General features: G+C 35.5%; 1 protein-coding gene across 8 annotated transcripts in view; it reads right to left on the bottom strand.

Moving 5' to 3' along the window:
- Positions 1-19,121, bottom strand: part of ATRX (ATRX chromatin remodeler) — a 303,464-nt gene that overhangs the window by 184,422 nt on the left and 99,921 nt on the right. For all 8 annotated transcript variants that reach the window (XM_027607480.2, XM_027607484.2, XM_027607481.2 and 5 more), the window contains one exon: positions 4,254-4,326. In XM_027607480.2, coding sequence (XP_027463281.2) covers positions 4,254-4,326 — 73 coding nt within the window. The remainder of the gene's footprint in view (positions 1-4,253; positions 4,327-19,121) is intronic.

Here is a 19,121-nt window from a genome sequence, read left to right as displayed (position 1 = left end):
ACCACTACTGATCATATTTATTTCCTTGCTGAAAATTCTAGCGTAAGAAAGAGATCTTATGGCAACTGCAACCAGTTTCATTATGGATCCTATATACAGACTAGACACCTATATATACTTAAATGACTTACAATACTTACCTGCACTATAAAAACAAAGTAAATTGAAAAAGAGTTACCTTAAAATTGCCAGGAATTTAAAACCCTTACTCAAACATAAAAACAAGTAAAATGCTTCAGGTTTTTCAAAACAATAAAGGAGAACCAAAGCAATTTTGGTAACCAAACAGGACCACCATGGAAAAAAAAACATTTCACAGAGAAAAAATTATTCCAGATTTAGCAAATTCGTATAAAGAATAAAGACACGTGTAGAAGATGAACATTCTGAAAAGTGTTTAAAATGGAAACCAAATGGAGTCTTGTTGAAGGGACTTGAGATATACTCAACCCATTAAACATTGCTGAAATCAGGTAAACAATCATTAAATATCTTCATTAGCATGAACAACATCCAGGAACAATTAATTACTTCTGAAAATATGCTGAATTAATAGTACAGAATCTTCATCAACAGAATACCCCCACCAAGCTAGTAGGGAAAAAACAATCATTTGTATGTTTTCCAGTTGAAAAGTAAAGTATTACCAAATAAAAAAATAATTGGAAATTTTTAAGGCTACAGTGTAGTCCCACTATAATTAAGTAGAACTTCTATTAACAATGGGCAATTTCTTCAAGCAATCTCCACATCAAATTTTGCTTCTATGTAATAAGTACTTAGCCCCACTGAGAAAGAAATTATGAGAAAACTATGGAGTATTGTTAGACCCAATTAAGCGTTCTTCAAATATAAGGTAAATATTTGTATGTGTGTTCCAGGGGAGGGTATCCATATTAAAAAAATCTCAGCTTTTAGTCAAAATTGGAATAAAAAAGAATACTTAGAAAAAAATCTACAAATAACATACTGAAAAGAATTCTTTTTCGGAGAGAATGGACTCCTCACTGATTTAGTATGCAACCTCTAAAGACAAGCCTGGTTTAACGATCCTCAACACTAACACTGTTAAACTTGAACAAACTAACATCTTACCACTCAAGCTAATTCACAGTGTAGGTATTCAAATATAGGATATTAGAAAATGTCTGGTCAAAATATCCCTTTTACCGATTCATACTGTATTTTCAATGCCAGATAACTATAGAAATGCAACCATAATAAAAAAATTACATAAATGAATATTTTTTCAATGAAAGAACCAATTTAAAACACAATAGGTATCTGAAAGGCAACATTAACATAATGGCAAATTCAAACATCTGACTTTAAAATTACATGTCTAATTTAAATAACCTGACAAACTATTTCATATTATTATCCCTTTCAAAAAGTACATAAAGTCTAAGCTAGAAAATTCTAAGTAAATTCCCAATTATACAAAATTCAAACTATAAAGTTAGTCTACTATTTACATTTTTTTCTAAAAAGTTCAACCAAAAAAAAGTTAAACTGTCAACCTATGTTTTTTCATTGTTTATTAAATAAATGCAATTAAACAGAAATTAATTTACAAGTTAGACCACTCTATCTCACAATAGCATACATTTACTTTCAAATATGAATGATGCTGCATAACAGTATGCTAAATACCAAATTTATATATTCACACATACTAAAGTATTTAGGACATGGCTAAGTTTTTTAAATGACCTCAAAAACTGTTATAGCTTTAAAAACAGAAAAGACAGAAACAGTAGCGAAATCCACTGCAAAACTTTCCCATAAATATATGTAAATATATATGTTTAGGGAATTATAAAGTATTTACTTCCTCAATATCAGAAATATCAAAACTTCTTTGGCTACAAACTACCCTCCATACCTTGATTTTAACAAATTCTTTCAACTTTCATGAAAAGATGCATTATAATTAAAATTAAATGCTTGAACAAGAAAAAAGTTTTATAGAAATTTATTGCATCCAAATACTTAAGCATTGGCATTAATACACTATTTACCTCTCCATAAACGTCAACACTGAAAATGTATTAACATTGCTAAAAAGTTAAAGCATATGAAATGTATACACAATTTATACACAATTACACAATTGTGTACAAATTTACACACAATTACAATATGCTATGTACTAAAATACAACCTACTCAAAAATGTGAAATTGGTAAATATAACTCCAAGACTTAATCATGATCCACAAATAAATTTTTAAAAGTTGCTTAGTGCAAATTCAAATATTCTCAAATACATTATCTATGCTAAAATAGTTCCAGAAGGTATTTGTATGCCCATCGTGGGTATTAGATACCTCTTTGGTATGTTGAAAATGAAACAAGTTATTAATGATATATTTTATAAAGGCACATTGAAATAAGTATAAAGAAAAACATGTTCAAGATAAAATTCTTCTCAAAAGTACTGAACAGGGTTGTATTTTGTAATCACATATACAAGATGGAATTAAATAGACTTTCCAATAAAATACTTGCCAGTTACAGAGAGATATAATCAAGCAACTTAAAAGATGAAAATGATATTCATATTTTGACAAGTTCTAACTCAAATATAAAATTATCATACCTCAATGACACTCTCATTTAGTGGCTAAATATGAGATTAAGGTTCATCACGTATATAATTAAATTAGAATATAGCATGTATTAAACATTATTAGCCTTTTAATAACATTTGAGTCCTCATGGTTTACAGGAAAACAAATTAGTAGTCTAAATAAATAAAGAGGAATTAAAGCATTTTAAAAGAGGTTTTTTAAATGCTTTCATAATCTTGCTATGATCATGTACTACAAAAATGGCTGATGAATAAAATGTATGCCTTTACCAATCCATTATGGACCCCACCCCATCTCATAAAATAATGGATACATATATTTCTTAATAAAAAAACATAAGTAGGTAAGCAGCATCTAAATCATTGTGCCCATGATTAATCCCTATTTAAAAGTACAAAATAAAATTGTTCATTTACCTTAATAAAAACATTCTCCTATTAGAAGAATGCTGATATTAGAAACAGAAAAGCCTATCAGCATCAACAAGATATAGAAAACAGAGCTAGAATAACAGCCGGCCCACAGCATTTACTAACTCAAAGTTAATTTCCTACAAAATTATGACACAAAAATTACATGCATATTTTCATGTTTTCTTAGTATTATAACTTACTAGTAGGAATAAATGGATGGTTAATATAGTGTTCTTTAGTAAAACCATCAAGTCTATCATTGATAATTGGTGTTGGAATTAATCAGGGAAAATTTCATCCAACCCTTTCATTTTAGGAATCAGAAAATGTTGGCAGAATAGTTAAGTCACTTGCGCACAATCACACAGACAGTTAAAGAAGTTTTACAACTAGAAATCAGATATTCTTATCCCCGTTATTCTAAAATTCCACCTACTACACCACACGATCTTGTTGAAGATGATGAGTGTGGGATATACTGTATTTCAGGAAGTGTTTAAAAGATAGGTAAAAAAAAAAATTAGGGTTATATTCTTTAATACATTTTCATTATTCTTCATTGTTAGGACATGGGTGTGTCTTTGTATTTTTTTTCTTCTCCCGCCATCCCTTAGGTTAAGTGAATCTGTAAAGGCTACACTGTTTACTTCTTAACCTTCTGTTTAAGTCTTATTAAAGTTAATACTATCATACTATCTATTTTATTTGAAAAATGGTTAAAATACAAATCAGTCTGGACACCTTGTAAACTGATACTTATTTTGAAAAGAATTTCTTAATCTTAAATATCAGAGCAATCTCCTTTTCTTCACTTTGAATGGGTCTTAATAAATAGGACCACCATATTAGATGGCAATTAAAAACAATAATCAGATACTGAGGAGAGAGATGTCTGTTGTCACCAATTTATTGAGATATGATTTACCTTCATCAATAAAATAATCTGAAATTAAAATATTCTCAAAAAATTATCACAGTTTACATGGGAACGTAAAATTGACAGTGCTGTATTTATAACACACCCTATGCTAGGTGTGTTAATATTTATATTTACTTTCTCTTAAGGTTTCTGAGTTTTAGCCCATTTTCTGGCCTTTCTTTCAAACTTGCAGGAAGACTGTGAGCGAGTCTTTCTAAGGCAGGCACTCCTGGTTTTTACAACCGGCTTGCGGTTCCGTTGCTGCTGTTTGTGCCCACGCCTAGGGTGTGTTATAATCTTTTTTAAGTCCTTACAGATGGAATCATACCTATTCTCAGGATCATTGTCGTCATCATCATCATCCACTGTGACAGGCACTGATTTAGATAAGGCTTCATCTCCTTGAGGGGAAAAAAGTGTACTTAAAATTAGCTTTAAATTATCTATATAAGTAAAATCATGTAAAATAAAACTGAAAGCCAAAAACATCAAAACAACTAGTGGGTTCTAAACTGTACTCTGGATCCAAAACATGAGTAAAAAAAATTTATAAGGAAAGCACAATGGGGAATTTATGAAGTGCCAGCAGTAAAACAATAGTTGGATTTTATATATTTCGAAGTTTCTTCCCAGAATACAACAGTTTAAAGCTAATCCTTCTTAGTAACAAGTCTTTATCAATTTGGCATCAGAGTACCATAACTTCCTTGCTGAAATAAGCTTTGTAGTGATCCATTTTAAGTTTAAAGTTAACAGATGTCTAATTTATTCTGTTAAATTGAAGAATAGCAAAATTGCTATTAATATTTTGGTAGTAGCAAGTAAAATATACTTAAATCTGTATTGTAGTCATGATCAGAATTACCAAGAGATATATTCAAGTATAGTAAAACTGATTTCCTTATAAAAAGCTACACTGCTATCCTTTGATTAAAAATCTAAAGAGGTTAGGATTTGTGCACTTCACTATGTAAATTTTACCTCAAAAACAAACTTATATATTAACCTCTAATTAATACTATATAGGCTAAAGTAATTAGGGAGTAGTATGCTGATGTTTACCACTTATTTTGAAATGGAAAAGATTTCAAGGGCATTACACTGAGTGAAAAAAGCCAATCTCAAGGTTACACACTTCATGATTCCACCCCAAAATAACAAAATTAGAGATGAAAATGAAATTAACACTTGCCAGGGGTTAAGAATGGGAATAAGCAAGGGGATGTGTAAAGGGGTAGCACAAGGGACCCTTGTGGTAATGGAATAGTTCAGTATCTTGGTTGTAGTAGTGGTTATACAAAGCTACACATGTGATGATAACTGCATAGAACTATACTTACATATACATACACTCACAAATCAGTGCATGAAAAACTAGTGAAACTGCAATAAATCTTCAGTTTCCTGGTTCTGATACTGTATTATAGTTACACAAGATGTCGCCACTGGGGGAAACTGAATTAAGGGTATTGTTCAAGACCTCCCTGTATGTTTTTTGTTTTTTATTTTTTTTGCAATGTCCTGTGAATTTATAATTAATTCAAAATGAACAGTTAAAAAGGAAAAAAAATTAGGTACATTGATGGATAAATAGAAGGATATATAAACAGATATGTGATAAAGCAAACACAGTACAATGTTAATGACAGAAACTTTCCTGTATATTTAAAACTGCTTTGAGGGCACCTGGGTAGCTCAGTCAGTTAAGTGTCTGACTCTTGATTTCGGCTCAGGTCATGATCTCAGGGTCATGAGATCAGGCTCTGTGCTGAGCATGGAACCTCCTTGAGATTCTCTCTTCCTCTCCCTCCCCCTCCCCCAGCTCAAGCACTCTCTCTCTAAATAAATAAATCTTAAAAAAATAAAATAAAATTGCTTTATAATAAAATATAGGGAGAAAATGAAGGAAAAAATTCATAAAGAACATAGACACCTATAGGTTCAGGACAGAAATATGCTAAATACAGAAAGGCAAAAATAAATCTTAGAATACCCTACCAAACTCACAATAAATACCTCAAGCAGACCAATCTTCAAATGAAATATTACTAGTAATATTACTGTCATTCCTCTACTACACTTTTCAAAATCTGACACATCCTTCAAAGTTGAGTTCAAATGTTACCTGTTCTTCGAAGTCTTCCTCTAATATTTAGATTAAATGGCCCACTTGCTATTTATTACACAGCCCCATTTTAGTTTTATATGTTTCTTCTGGTATTTTTTTAAATAATGACTTATCTATGTCTATCTTGTTCACGGGACTGCAATCTCCTAGGACCATGTTCTTCATTTTAGTTGCTCATGCCATTCCCAAGTCCAAATTTTTCTAGTAAACTACCGTACCTCATAATAGGATACCCAACTATGGCTGAATAAATTGGAATTATCTAAATATCTGGGAGCAGGGGAGCCTTTTTAAAAGTTCAAAAATAATGTTCCCTTAAGTTGGACACATTAAGAAAATATACTATGTTTATATATGCATACAAATTATTAAGGAATGCCACTTATCGGGACGCCTGGGTGGCTCAGTCAGTTAAGCGTCTGCCTTCGGCTCAGGTCATGATTGCAGGGTCCTGGGATCGAGTCCCGCGTCAGGCTCCCTTGCTCAGCTAGGAGCCTGTTTCTCCCTCTGCCTGCCACCCCCACTGCTTGTGCACTCTCTCTCTGACAAATAAATAAAATCCTCAAAAAAAGGAATGCCACTTATCTTTGGCTCACACCCAAACTTATCTTGAAACAGTACTTTTTATAGTGCTTATTTTCAACACCCTTCATAATCTTTTCTGCTTAAGCATTTTTACAAAGGCCAATTTTTAGATGTGTTAATTCCCAAGCAAAATTATCTTTTTTTCATCTAAAGTAACCAGTTCCAAGAAATATCCAGGATAAAGAAAATCCAAACAACATGGCTTATTCCACCAAAATGTTGAGACTGGCATCTGCAGAAAAGCTCAATTCTCAAGGCTTCTGTGGATACATACATGAAAAAAGGATCACCTCCTAACCAGCACGATGATCCTTCAGAACAAAGTTATATGGAACACAATGATCAAAATGGAACACAGTGATCTAGACCAGTGCTCAGGTAAGGAATTATTGGGAAATGCACCCTACAATATTTGCCATATGTTGCCATCTCTTAAGATCTAATGAATACATATTACACTATGCACTAATAATTCCAAACATGAGAGGTATATCATACAAACCTCTCATATGTGTCAAATCAAGTTAGATTTTGGGAAATGAAAATCAGCAATTGAAATCAAACATGTTGTTTTCACTAGGGAAGCTGTTTAATCATGGAAACCAGTTTTCCAAAGTTTAATTCAATAGCCTACAATTTGCCAATGAGAATACTCCATGTAACTACTCATGATTTATTATTCTTATACTCTAATCCTTAATAAGAGTTTTCCCAACTAACCTGATAACAAAACACTGAATACAAACAATCTCTTACACTACCATACAGTTGAGCCTTGAACAACACAGCTTTGAACTGCACAGGTCCACTTATACATGATTTTTTTTTTTTACAGTACACCAGTATAATTATTTTCTCTTATGATTTTGTTATTTCCTTTTCTCTAGTTTATACTTTAAGAATACAGTATATAGTATATAAAATATACAAAATATGTGTTAATCAACTATTTATGTCATTCGTAAGGCTTCCAGTCAACAGTAGGCTATTAAGAATTAAGTATTTGAGGGGCGCCTGTGTGGCTCAGGCGTTAAGCGTCTGTCTCTGGCTCAGGTCATGATCCCAGGGTCCTGGGATGGAGTCCCGCATCAGGCTCCCTGCTCAGCGGGAAGCCTGCTTCTCCCTCTCCCACTCCCCCCCCCCCCGTTTGTGTTCCCTCTCTCGCTGTCTCTGTCAAATAAATAAATAAAATCTTAAAAAAAAAAAAGAATTAAATATTTCAGACGTCAAAAGCTAAACCAGGGTTTTTGACTGAACAGGGGGTGAGCATCCCTACCCCCTCCATTCTTCAAAGGTCAACCGAAATTCTGAAATCAAGGCTCTCAAAACTAAGTTTTACAAGCTGTTCCCAAAGTTCATTTGGCTGCAAAACCTAATCTAAACTGTTCATTCCTTTAAGTACGAATGTTCACATGTTTTGTGCAGAAATACTAATTTGTTTAATTATGGGAGTGTTGCCCCACATGTGATTGGGGCTATTACATAATATATGCTAACTAATCGATATTATCTTTCTAAAAGTCAAAAAAGTTGGAAATTCTGAAACACTGAGGCCAACAATTTTGGGGACAGTCGTTAAAAGCCATATAGGCATCTGATACAGCAACGCATTAAACTGAATATGCCATGAAAATCACACTTGGTTTTCAAAACAACTCATCAGATAAGCACTCCATACAAGGAATGTGAAGTTTTATTAAAAAGCAATACTCAGGGATATTGCAATAAGCAATATCAGGGATGCCTGGGTGACTCAGTTGGTTAAGTGTCTGCCTTCAGCTCAGGTCATGATCCCAGGATCCTGGGATGGAGCCCTGTGTCCGGCTCCTTCTCTTTTTCCCTCTGCCCGCCCCCCCACTGATTCTCTCTCTCTCAAATAAAATCTTTTAAAGAAATAAAAAAATAAAAATAAAATTTTTTAAAAAACAATTCAAGTTAATTGCACAAAACCTAACTGAGATAAATGGAAACTCCTAACCTAAGGACTGAAAGGAAAAATTTAAACATTCTACCTGTGCTGGGAACACATTTATACCTAAAATCTCCTTTATAAAAATTTAAAAATAAAGTTCAGGTGGATTTCTGGTGAAGATGGCAGAGCAGGAGGATCCCAGGCTCACCTCATCCTATGGTTACATCTACGTAACAGCCACATCAGCGCAAATAAAAAAGAAAATGACCTGAAGACGGGCAAAACAGACTTTCCACAGCTAAATGTAGAGACAAGGCCACAATAAAGACGGTAGAAAGGGCGAAGATGCAGTGTGAGCCAAAGTGACCTGTGGATCTGTCAGAAGCAAGGAAGGATGTCACAGGCGCATACAGGGAAAAAAAGCAGACCCCAAGCTATGCACCCCAGGCATGGCAGACCCACACACCAGGAAGACAAATCTCAGTAACATTTGGCTTTGAATACCAGAGGGACCTAACTTCCCAAGAACTTACAACTCGTGGGGATTCACACATTACATTTTAAAAATCAGCAGGCTCAACTCTGGAAGAACCAGGGGGCAATAGGAAATTGAGTCCCCATCCTTAAGAGACAACACAACAAACAACCCCACTGAGATACAGCATACAAACAGCAGTTTGAAAAGGGTCTGGGGTATATGAGAAGGTGGTTTCTTTATTAACCTCAGAGCATGTGCTGGAAGGGCAGAGATCACTGGGAGACTTCTGCAAGACCAAAAAGCTGGCAGGTGTCATTTCCCTCCCCATTCCTGCAGGAACCAGCACAGCACCAACACTCTCCACATACCTTGCTAAAAGCATGTCCTACCCCACTATGTCTTCTGTAGACTTGCCCCCTCCACACCAGCCTGGACTCTGGAAAGTTTTCTCAGGTGGCTGCAAGATACCTTCCACAAGTGGCACTGACCCTGCTGGTACCACACATACCCTGCCCCCACGTTCTTCTACAGACAGCTACTACCAACATACCCTTGGCAGGAGACCATCCAAAGAAGTGACACAAATCTGGCAGTGTGCTTACAGCCCCAAGAGTGGCCAGCACCACTCCAAAATGACTCTGCCCTGGAGCAGAGGGAACAATAAGCATACACATGAGTCCACATGTGGGCCCAGCAGCAGGTTGAGGGCAGACATCTGGTCTAATGGCAGGCTCAGGCTACCAACAAAAACTTCTCAGGAGACAACATGGGGAGAACACCCTGCAGTGTGAGGCTCAGCCATAAAATTAGGATACAACAACACACACAGGAGACATTCAAGTGTCAGGTTCTGGTGAACAAGGGACACGGCACTGTAGGGCACTATAGGACCTGTTCTTCATAAGACCACTACTTACAAGAGCACATGGCTAACATATAGAAGAAGACACAGAGAATTGGAAAAATGAGGAGAAAAAGGAATATGTCCCAAATGAAAGAACATGACAAAATCACAGCAAGAGAGCTAAACAAAACAGAGATAAGTAATATGCCTAAGGGAGAATTTAAAGTAATGGTCATAAAGATACTCACTGGAATCGAGAAAAGAGTAGAAAACCTCACTGAGATACTCAACAAAGAGGTAGAAAACATAAACAAGAACCAATCAGAGATGAAGGGCTCAATAATTAAAACTGAATATACACTAGAGGGAATAAATAGTAGAAGACAGGAAGTAGAAGAATGGACCAGTGACCTACAAGACAGAGTAATGGAGAGTAATCAAGATGAACAGAAGAGAGAAAGAAAATAATAAAAAATGAAAACAGACTTAGGGAACTCAGTAACACAATCAAGCATGGTAATAGGCACATTATAAGGACCCCAGAAAGACATGAGAAAGAAAAAGGGGCAGAAAATTTACTTGAAGAAATAACAGCTCAAAACTTCCCAAATCTGGGGAGGGAAATATACATCCAGATTCAGGAGGCACAAAGAGCCCCCGATAAAATCAACCCAAGAAGGTCCACACCAAGACACATAGTAATTAAAATAGGGAAATGCAGTGATAAAGAGGGAATTTTAAAAGGAACAGGAGAAAGGAAAACAGATACATGCAAGGGAAACTCCATAAAGATAGGAGCAGATTTTTCAGAAGAAACTTTGTAGGCCAGAAGAGACTGGCATGATATATTCTAAGTGCTGAAGGAAAATAAAACTGCAACCAAGAATACTCTCTCCACCAAGACAATCATTCAGAATAGAAAGAAAGAGTTTCCAAGACAAATAAAGGAATTCATCACAACTAAACGAGCCATACAAGAAATATTAAAGGGGGGGGTGCCTGGGTGGCTCAGTCGGTTAAGCGGCTGTCTTCAGCTCAGGTCATGATCCCAGGGTCCTGGGATCGAGCCCCGCATCAGGCTCCCTGCTCAGCAGAGAGCCTGCTTCTCCTGCTCCCTCTGTCTGCCGCTCTGTCTACTTGTGCTCTCTCTCTCTCTCTGTTAAATAAATAAATAAAAATCTTAAAAAAAAAATATTAAAGGGGATTCTCTGAGTGGAAAGGTAAGACCATAATTAGGAGTAAAGAAAAGTAGGTAGCACTAAAGCAATAAAATTAAGTATATCAATAAAAATCTGTTAGGACAGATCATCTAAGCAAAAGATCAACAAGGAAATAAAGACGTTAAATGACACACTGGACCAAATGGACTTCACAGACATATTCAGAACATTCCATCCCAAAGCAACGGAATACACATTCTTCTCTAGTGCCCATGGAACATTCTCCAGAATTGATCACATCCTAGGTCACAAATCAGGTCTCAATCGGTACCAAAAGATTGGGATCATTCCCTGCATATTTTCAGACCACAATGCTTTGAAACTAGAACTCAACCACAAGAGGAAAGTCGGAAAGAACTCAAATACATGGAGGCTAAAGAGCATCCTACTAAAGAATGAATGGGTCAACCAAGAAATTAAAGAAGAATTAAAAAAATTCATGGAAACCAATGAAAATGAAAACACAACTGTTCAAAATCTTTGGGATACAGCAAAGGCAGTCCTGAGAGGAAAGTATATAGCAATACAAGCCTTTCTCAAGAAACAAGAAAGGTCTCAAATACACAACCTAACCCTACATCTAAAGGAGCTGGAGAAAGAACAGCAAAGAAAGCCTAAACTCAGCAGGAGAAGAGAAATCATAAAGATCAGAGCAGAAATCAATGAACTAGAAACCAAAAGAACAGTAGAACAGATCAATGAAACTAGGAGCTGGTTCTTTGAAAGAATTAACAAGATTGATAAACCCCTGGCCAGACTGATCAAAAAGAAAAGAGAAATGACCCAAATCAACAAAATCATGAATGAAAGAGGAGAGATCACAAGCAACACCAAAGAAATACAAACAATTATAAGAACATATTATGAGCAACTCTATGCCAGCAAATTAGATAACCTGGAAGAAATGGGTGCATTCCTAGAGATGTATCAACTACCAAAATTGAACCAGGAAGAAATAGAAAACCTGAACAGACCTATAACCACTACGGAAATTGAAACAGTCATCAAAAATCTCCCAAGAAACAAAAGCCCAGGGCCAGATGGCTTCCCAGGGGAATTCTATCAGACATTTCAAGAAGAATTAATACCTATTCTCCTGAAACTGTTCCAAAAAATAGAAATGGAAGGGAAACTTCCAAACTCATTTTATGAGGCCAGCATTACCTTGATCCCAAAACCAGACAAAGACCCCATCAAAAAAGAGAATTACAGACCAATATCCTTGATGAACATGGATGCAAAAATTCTCACCAAAATACTAGCCAATAGGATCCAACAGTACATTAAAAGGATTATTCACCACGACCAAGTGGGATTTATCCCTGGGCTGCAAGGCTGGTTCAACATCCGCAAATCAATCAACGTGATACAATACATTAACAAAAGAAAGAACAAGAATCATATGATCCTCTCAATAGATGCAGAAAAAGCATTTGACAAAGTACAACATCCTTTCTTGATCAAAACTCTTCAGAGTATAGGGATAGAGGGTACATACCTCAATATCATAAAAGCCATCTACGAAAAACCTACAGCGAATATCATTCTCAATGGGGAAAGGCTGAGAGCTTTTCCCCTAAGGTCAGGAGCGCGGCAGGGATGTCCACTCTCACCACTGCTATTCAACATAGTATTAGAAGTCCTAGCCACAGCAATCAGACAACAAAAAGAAATCAAAGGCATCCAAATCGGCAAAGAGGAAGTCAAACTCTCACTCTTTGCAGATGATATGATACTGTATGTGGAAAACCCAAAAGACTCCACCCCAAAACTGCTAGAACTCATACAGGAATTCAGTAAAGTAGCAGGATATAAAATCAATGCACAGAAATCGGTGGCATTCCTATACACCAACAACAAGACAGAAGAGAGACAAATCAAGGAGTCTATCCCATTTACAATTGCACCCAAAACCATTAGATACCTAGGAATAAATCTAACCAAAGAGGCAAAGGATCTGTACTCAGAAAACTATAAAATACTCAGGAAAGAAATTGAAGAAGACACAAAGAAATGGAAAAACGTTCCATGCTCATGGATTGGGAGAATCAACATTGTGAAGATGTCAATGCTACCTAGAGCAATCTACACATTCAATGCAATCCCCATCAAAATACCATCCACTTTTTTCAAAGAAATGGAACAAATAATCCTAAAATTTGTATGGAACCAGAAGAGACCCAGAATAGCCAGAGGAATACTGAAAAAGAAAAGCAAAGCTGGTGGCATCACAATTCCGGACTTCCAGCTCTATTACAAAGCTGTCATCATCAAGACAGTATGGTACTGGCACAAAAACAGACACATAGATCAATGGAACAGAATTGAGAGCCCAGAAATGGACCCTCAACTCTATGGTCAACTTATTTTTGACAAAGCAGGAAAGAATATCCAATGGCAAAAAGACAGTCTCTTCAACAAATGGTGTTGGGAAAATTGGACAGCCACATGCAGAAGAATGAAACTGGACCATTTCCTTACACCACACACAAAAATAGACTCCAAATGGTTGAAAGACTTAAACGTGAGACAGGAGTCCATCCAAATCCTAAAGGAGAACACAGGTAGCAACCTTTTCGACCTTAGCTGCAGCAACTTCTTCCTAGAAACATCGCCAAAGGCACGGGAAGCCAGGGCAAAAATGAACTATTGGGATTTCATCAAGATAAAAAGCTTCTGCACAGCAAAAGAAACAGTCCACAAAACCAAAAGACAACCGAAAGAATGGGAGAAAATATTTGCAAATGACGTATCAGATAAAGGGCTAGTATCCAAAATCTATAAAGAACTTATCAAACTCAACACTCAAAGAACAAATAATCCAATCAAGAAATGGGCAGAAGACATGAACAGACATTTCTCCAAAGAAGACATCCAAATGGCCAACAGGCACATGAAAAAGTGCTCAACATCGCTTGGCATCAGGGAAATCCAAATCAAAACCTCAATGAGATACCACCTCACACCAGTCAGAATGGCTAAAATTAACAAGTCAGGGAACGACAGATGTTGGCGGGGATGTGGAGAAAGGGGAACCCTCCTACACTGTTGGTGGGAATGCAAGCTGGTGCAACCACTCTGGAAAACAGTATGGAGGTTCCTCAAACAGTTGAAATTAGAGCTACCGTTCGATCCAGCAATTGCACTACTGGGTATTTACCACAAAGATACAAATGTAGGGACCCGAAGGGGTACGTGTACCCCAATGTTTATAGCAGCAATGTCCACAATAGCCAAACTGTGGAAAGAGCCAAGATGCCCATCGACAGATGAATGGATAAAGAAGATGTGGTATATATACACAATGGAATATTATGCAGCCATCAAAAGGAATGAGATCTTGCCATTTGCAACGACGTGGATGGAACTGGAGGGTGTTATGCTGAGTGAAATAAGTCAATCAGAGAAAGACATGTATCACATGACCTCACTGATATGAGGAATTCTTAATCTCAGGAAAGAAACTGAGTGTTACTGGAGTGGTTGGGGGTGGGAGGGATGGGGTGGCTGGATGATAGATATTGGGGAGGGTATGTGCTACGGTGAGCGCTGTGAATTGTGCAAGACTGTTGAATCACAGATCTGTACTTCTGAAACAAATAATGCAACATATTTTAAGAAAAAAGAAAAAGAAGAAGATAACAGGAGAGGAAGAAAAGGGGAGTATGTCAGAGGGGGAGACGAACCATGAGAGATGATGGACTCTGAAAAACAAACTGAGGGTTCTAGAGGGGAGGGGGGTAGGGGGATGGGTTAGCCTGGTGATGGGTATTGAGGAGGGCACGTTCTGCATGGAGCACTGGGTGTTATGAACAAACAATGAATCATGGAACACTGCACCAAAAACTAATGATGTAATATATGGTGATTAACATAACAATAAAAAAATTAAGAAAAAAAAATAAAAAATAAAAAAATAAAAAAATAAAAAAATAAAAATCTGTTAAGGGATTCACAAAATAAAAGGAAGTAGGACACCATATATCTAAAACATGGGGGAGAGGAGTAAAAATGCAGTACATCCAAACTTAAGCAACCATTAACTTAATATAGACTGCTACATGCAGAACATGTTTTATATAAAACTAATGACAACCACAAATCAAAAACAACTGATAATGCAAAAAAATAAAGAGAAAGGAATGCAAGCATATCACTAATAAAGCCAGCAATGAGAGAAGAGAGCAAAAGGAACAGAGAAAAACTACAAAAACAAACATAAAACAAGTAGCAAAATGGCAATACATGCCTACCAATAATTACTCTGAATGTAAATGGACTAAATGCTCCAATCAAAAAACATGGAATGACTGAATAGATAAGAAAGCAAAACCAATCTATATGAACAACACAAACTCACTCCTGACATAAAGACATAAAGTGAAGGGATGGAAAAACATTTATCATGCAAATAGATGTAAAAAGAAAGACAGGTAGCAATTCATGTAACAGAAAAAAACAGACTTTAAAAAGACTGAAACAAGAGACAAAGAAGGATACCATATAACCATAAACAGTACAACCCAAAAAGAAGGTATAACAACCATAAATGTTTACGAACCCAACACTGGAGCACCCAAAAACATAAAACAGCTAATAACAAACAAAGAAAGTAATCAACAGTAACATGATAATAGCAGAGGACTTTTAACTCCCCACTTATATCATTCAAACAGAAATCAACATGAAAACAGCAGCTTTGAAGGACATATTGGAACAGATGGATCTAACAGATATATTCAGAACATTCCATCCTAAAAGAGAACATAATTCTTTGCATGTGCACACGGAACATTCTCCAGACTAGATCACATGTGAGGCCACAAAACAAACTTTAACAAATTCAAAAAGATCAAAGTCATACCATGCATCTTTTCTAACCACAACGCTATGAAACTAGTAATCAACCACAAGAAAAAATCTGGAAGAACACAAATACGTGGAGGTTAAATATACACTACTAAACAATGAATGTGTCAATCAAGATATCAAAGAAGTAATCAAAAAATGCAAGGAGACAAATGAAAATGAAACACAATGCTCCAAAATCTTTGGCATGCAGCAAAAGCTATTCTAAGAGGGAAGTTTGTAACACTAGAGGCCTACCTTAAGAAGAAAAAACCCACAAACAACATAACCTTACACCTAAAGAAGCTACAAAAAGAACAAATGAAACCCAAAACCTGTGGGAGAAAAAAATAATAAAGTTCAAAGCATAAATAAACAAATTACAAACTAAAAAAAAAACAAAAAACAATGGATCAATGAAACCAGAAGCTGGTTCTTTGAAAAGATCAACAAAACTGATAAACCTTCATCCAGACACATCAAAAAAATGAGAGAGGACTTAAACAAAATCAAAAATGAAAGAGGAGAAATAACAATGGACACCATAGAAATAAAAAGGGTTGTAAGAGAATATTATGAAAAATTATATGCTAACAAACTGAACAAAATAGAAGAAATGGATAAATTTCTAGAAACATTTAACCTCCCAAAACTCCATCGCAAAGAAATTTAACATTTGAACAGGTTGACTGCCAACGGTGAAATTGAATCAGTAATCAAAAAACTCCTATCAAACAAAAGTCCTGAACCACATGCCTTCACAGATGAATTCTACTAAATATTTTTTAAGAAGTTAATACCCAATTCTTCTCAAAGTATTCAAAAAAATGGAAGACAAATGAAAGCTTCCAAATTCATTCTACAAGGCATTACCCTGATACAAAAACCAGATAAAGACATCCCTAAAAAAGAGAACTACAAGCCAGTATCTCTGAAGAACATAGATGCAAAAATCCTCCACAAAATACTAGCAAACAGAATCCAACAATACATTTAAAAAAATCTTTCACATGATCAGGTAGGATTTATTCCTGGGCTGCAAGGGTGGTTCAATATTTGCAAATCAACCAATGTGATACCTCATAACAATAAGAGAAAGGATAACAAACATATGATCATTTCAATAGATGTAAAAAAAGCACGTGACAAAGTATAAAATCCATTCATGATCAAAACTCTCAAAGTAGGTTTAGAAGGAACATACCACAACACGATAACGGCTATTTACGAAAAACACACAGCTAACGTCATACTCCGTGTTCACCATGGAGTTCACTGACAGCTTTTCCCCTAACATCAGAAATAAGACAAGGATGTCCACTCAAACCACTTTTATTCAACATAGTACTGGAAGTCCTAACCACAGCCATCAGAAAACAAAAACAAATAAAAGGCATCCAAATTGGTAAGGAAGAATTAAAACTTTAATTACTTGTGGATGGCATGATACCATATATAGAAAACCCTAAAGACTCTACCAAAAAACTACTAGAACTGATAGATGAATTCAGTAAGGTCACATGATACAAAATCAATGTACAGAAAACCACTGCATCTCTATACACTAATAATGATGTACAAATGTCACTAATAATGAATTACAAATTAAGAAAACTGTCCCACTGACAATTGTACCAAAAATAATAAAATACCTAGGAATAAAGTTAACCAAGAACATGAAAGAACTGTACTTTGAAAACAAAACACTGATGAAAGAAACTGAAGATGACACAAATGGAAAGATATTCCATGCTCATGGACTGGGAGAACAAATACTGTTAAAATATCCCTACTACCCAGAGCAATCTACAGATTTAATGAAATCCCTATCAAAATACCAACAGCATTTTTCACAGACCTGGAACAAATAATCTTAACGTTTGTATGGAACCACAAAACACTCTGAAAGCCAAAGCAATCTCAAAAAAGAGCAAAACTTGAAGTATCACAATCCCAGATTTCAAGATATACTACAAAAGTATACTAATGAAAACAGTATGGTACTGGCACAATGAACAGACACATAGATCAAAAGAACAGGATAGAAAGCCCAGAATTAAATTCAACATTATATGGTCAATCAATTTTCAACAAAATTAATTTTTCAACAGAGGCAAGAATATGCAATAGGAAAAAGACAGTCTCTTCAACAAATGGTGTTGAGAAAACTGGACAGCAATATGCAAAAGAATGAAACTGGACCACTTTCTTATACCATACACAAAAATAAACTCAAAATGGATTAAAGACCTAAATGTGAAACCTGAAACCATAAAAATCCTAGGAGAGGGCATAGGCAGTAATTTCTATGACATCTACCATAGCAACATTTTTATAGATATGTCTTCTGAGGCAAGGGAAACAAAAGCAAAAATAAACTATTGGTACTACATCAAAATAAAATGCTTCTGCACAGCAAAGGAAACAATCAACAAAACTAAAAGACAACCTATAGAATGGGAAAAGATTCTTGCAAACAATATATCCAATAAAGGGTTAGTATCCAAAATATATAAAGAACTTATACAACTCAACACCAAAAAACCCCACAAATAATCCAATTAAAAATGGGCAAAAGACATAAACAGGCATTTTCCCAAAGAAGACATAAAGCTGGCCAACAGACACATGAAAAGATGCTCAACATCACTCATCATCAGGGAAATGCAAATCAAAACCACAATGAGATACCACCTCACACCTGTCAGAATGGCTAAAATCAAAAACAAAAAACAGGTGTTGGTAAGGATGTAGAGAAAAAGGAATCTGTTGGTGAAAATGCAAACTGGTATAGCCACTGTGGAACACAGTACGAACATTCCTCAAAAATTAAAAAGAAAATTACTATATGATCCAGTAATTCCACTAGTATTTATCCAAAGAGAAAAACACTAATTTACGAAGATATAAGCACCCCTCTAAAGTTTATTGCAGCATTATTTACAATAGCCAAATTGTAGAAGCAACTCAAGTGTCCAACAATAGATGGATACACACACACACACACACACACACACACACACACACACACACACACACACACACACACACAGTGGAATATTACTCAGCCATAAAAAAGAATGAACTCTTACTGTGTGCAACAACATGGGTGGATCATGAGAGTATAATGCTAAATAAAAGAAGTCAAAACAAATGAACAAAGAAAAAAGACAAACACAAA

Source organism: Zalophus californianus, chromosome X, assembly GCF_009762305.2.
Source record: "Zalophus californianus isolate mZalCal1 chromosome X, mZalCal1.pri.v2, whole genome shotgun sequence".
Classification (NCBI taxonomy): Eukaryota; Metazoa; Chordata; class Mammalia; order Carnivora; family Otariidae; genus Zalophus; species Zalophus californianus.
The sequence above is the reverse complement of the archived record's forward strand: the minus strand, read 5'-3'. Positions and strand labels throughout refer to the sequence as shown.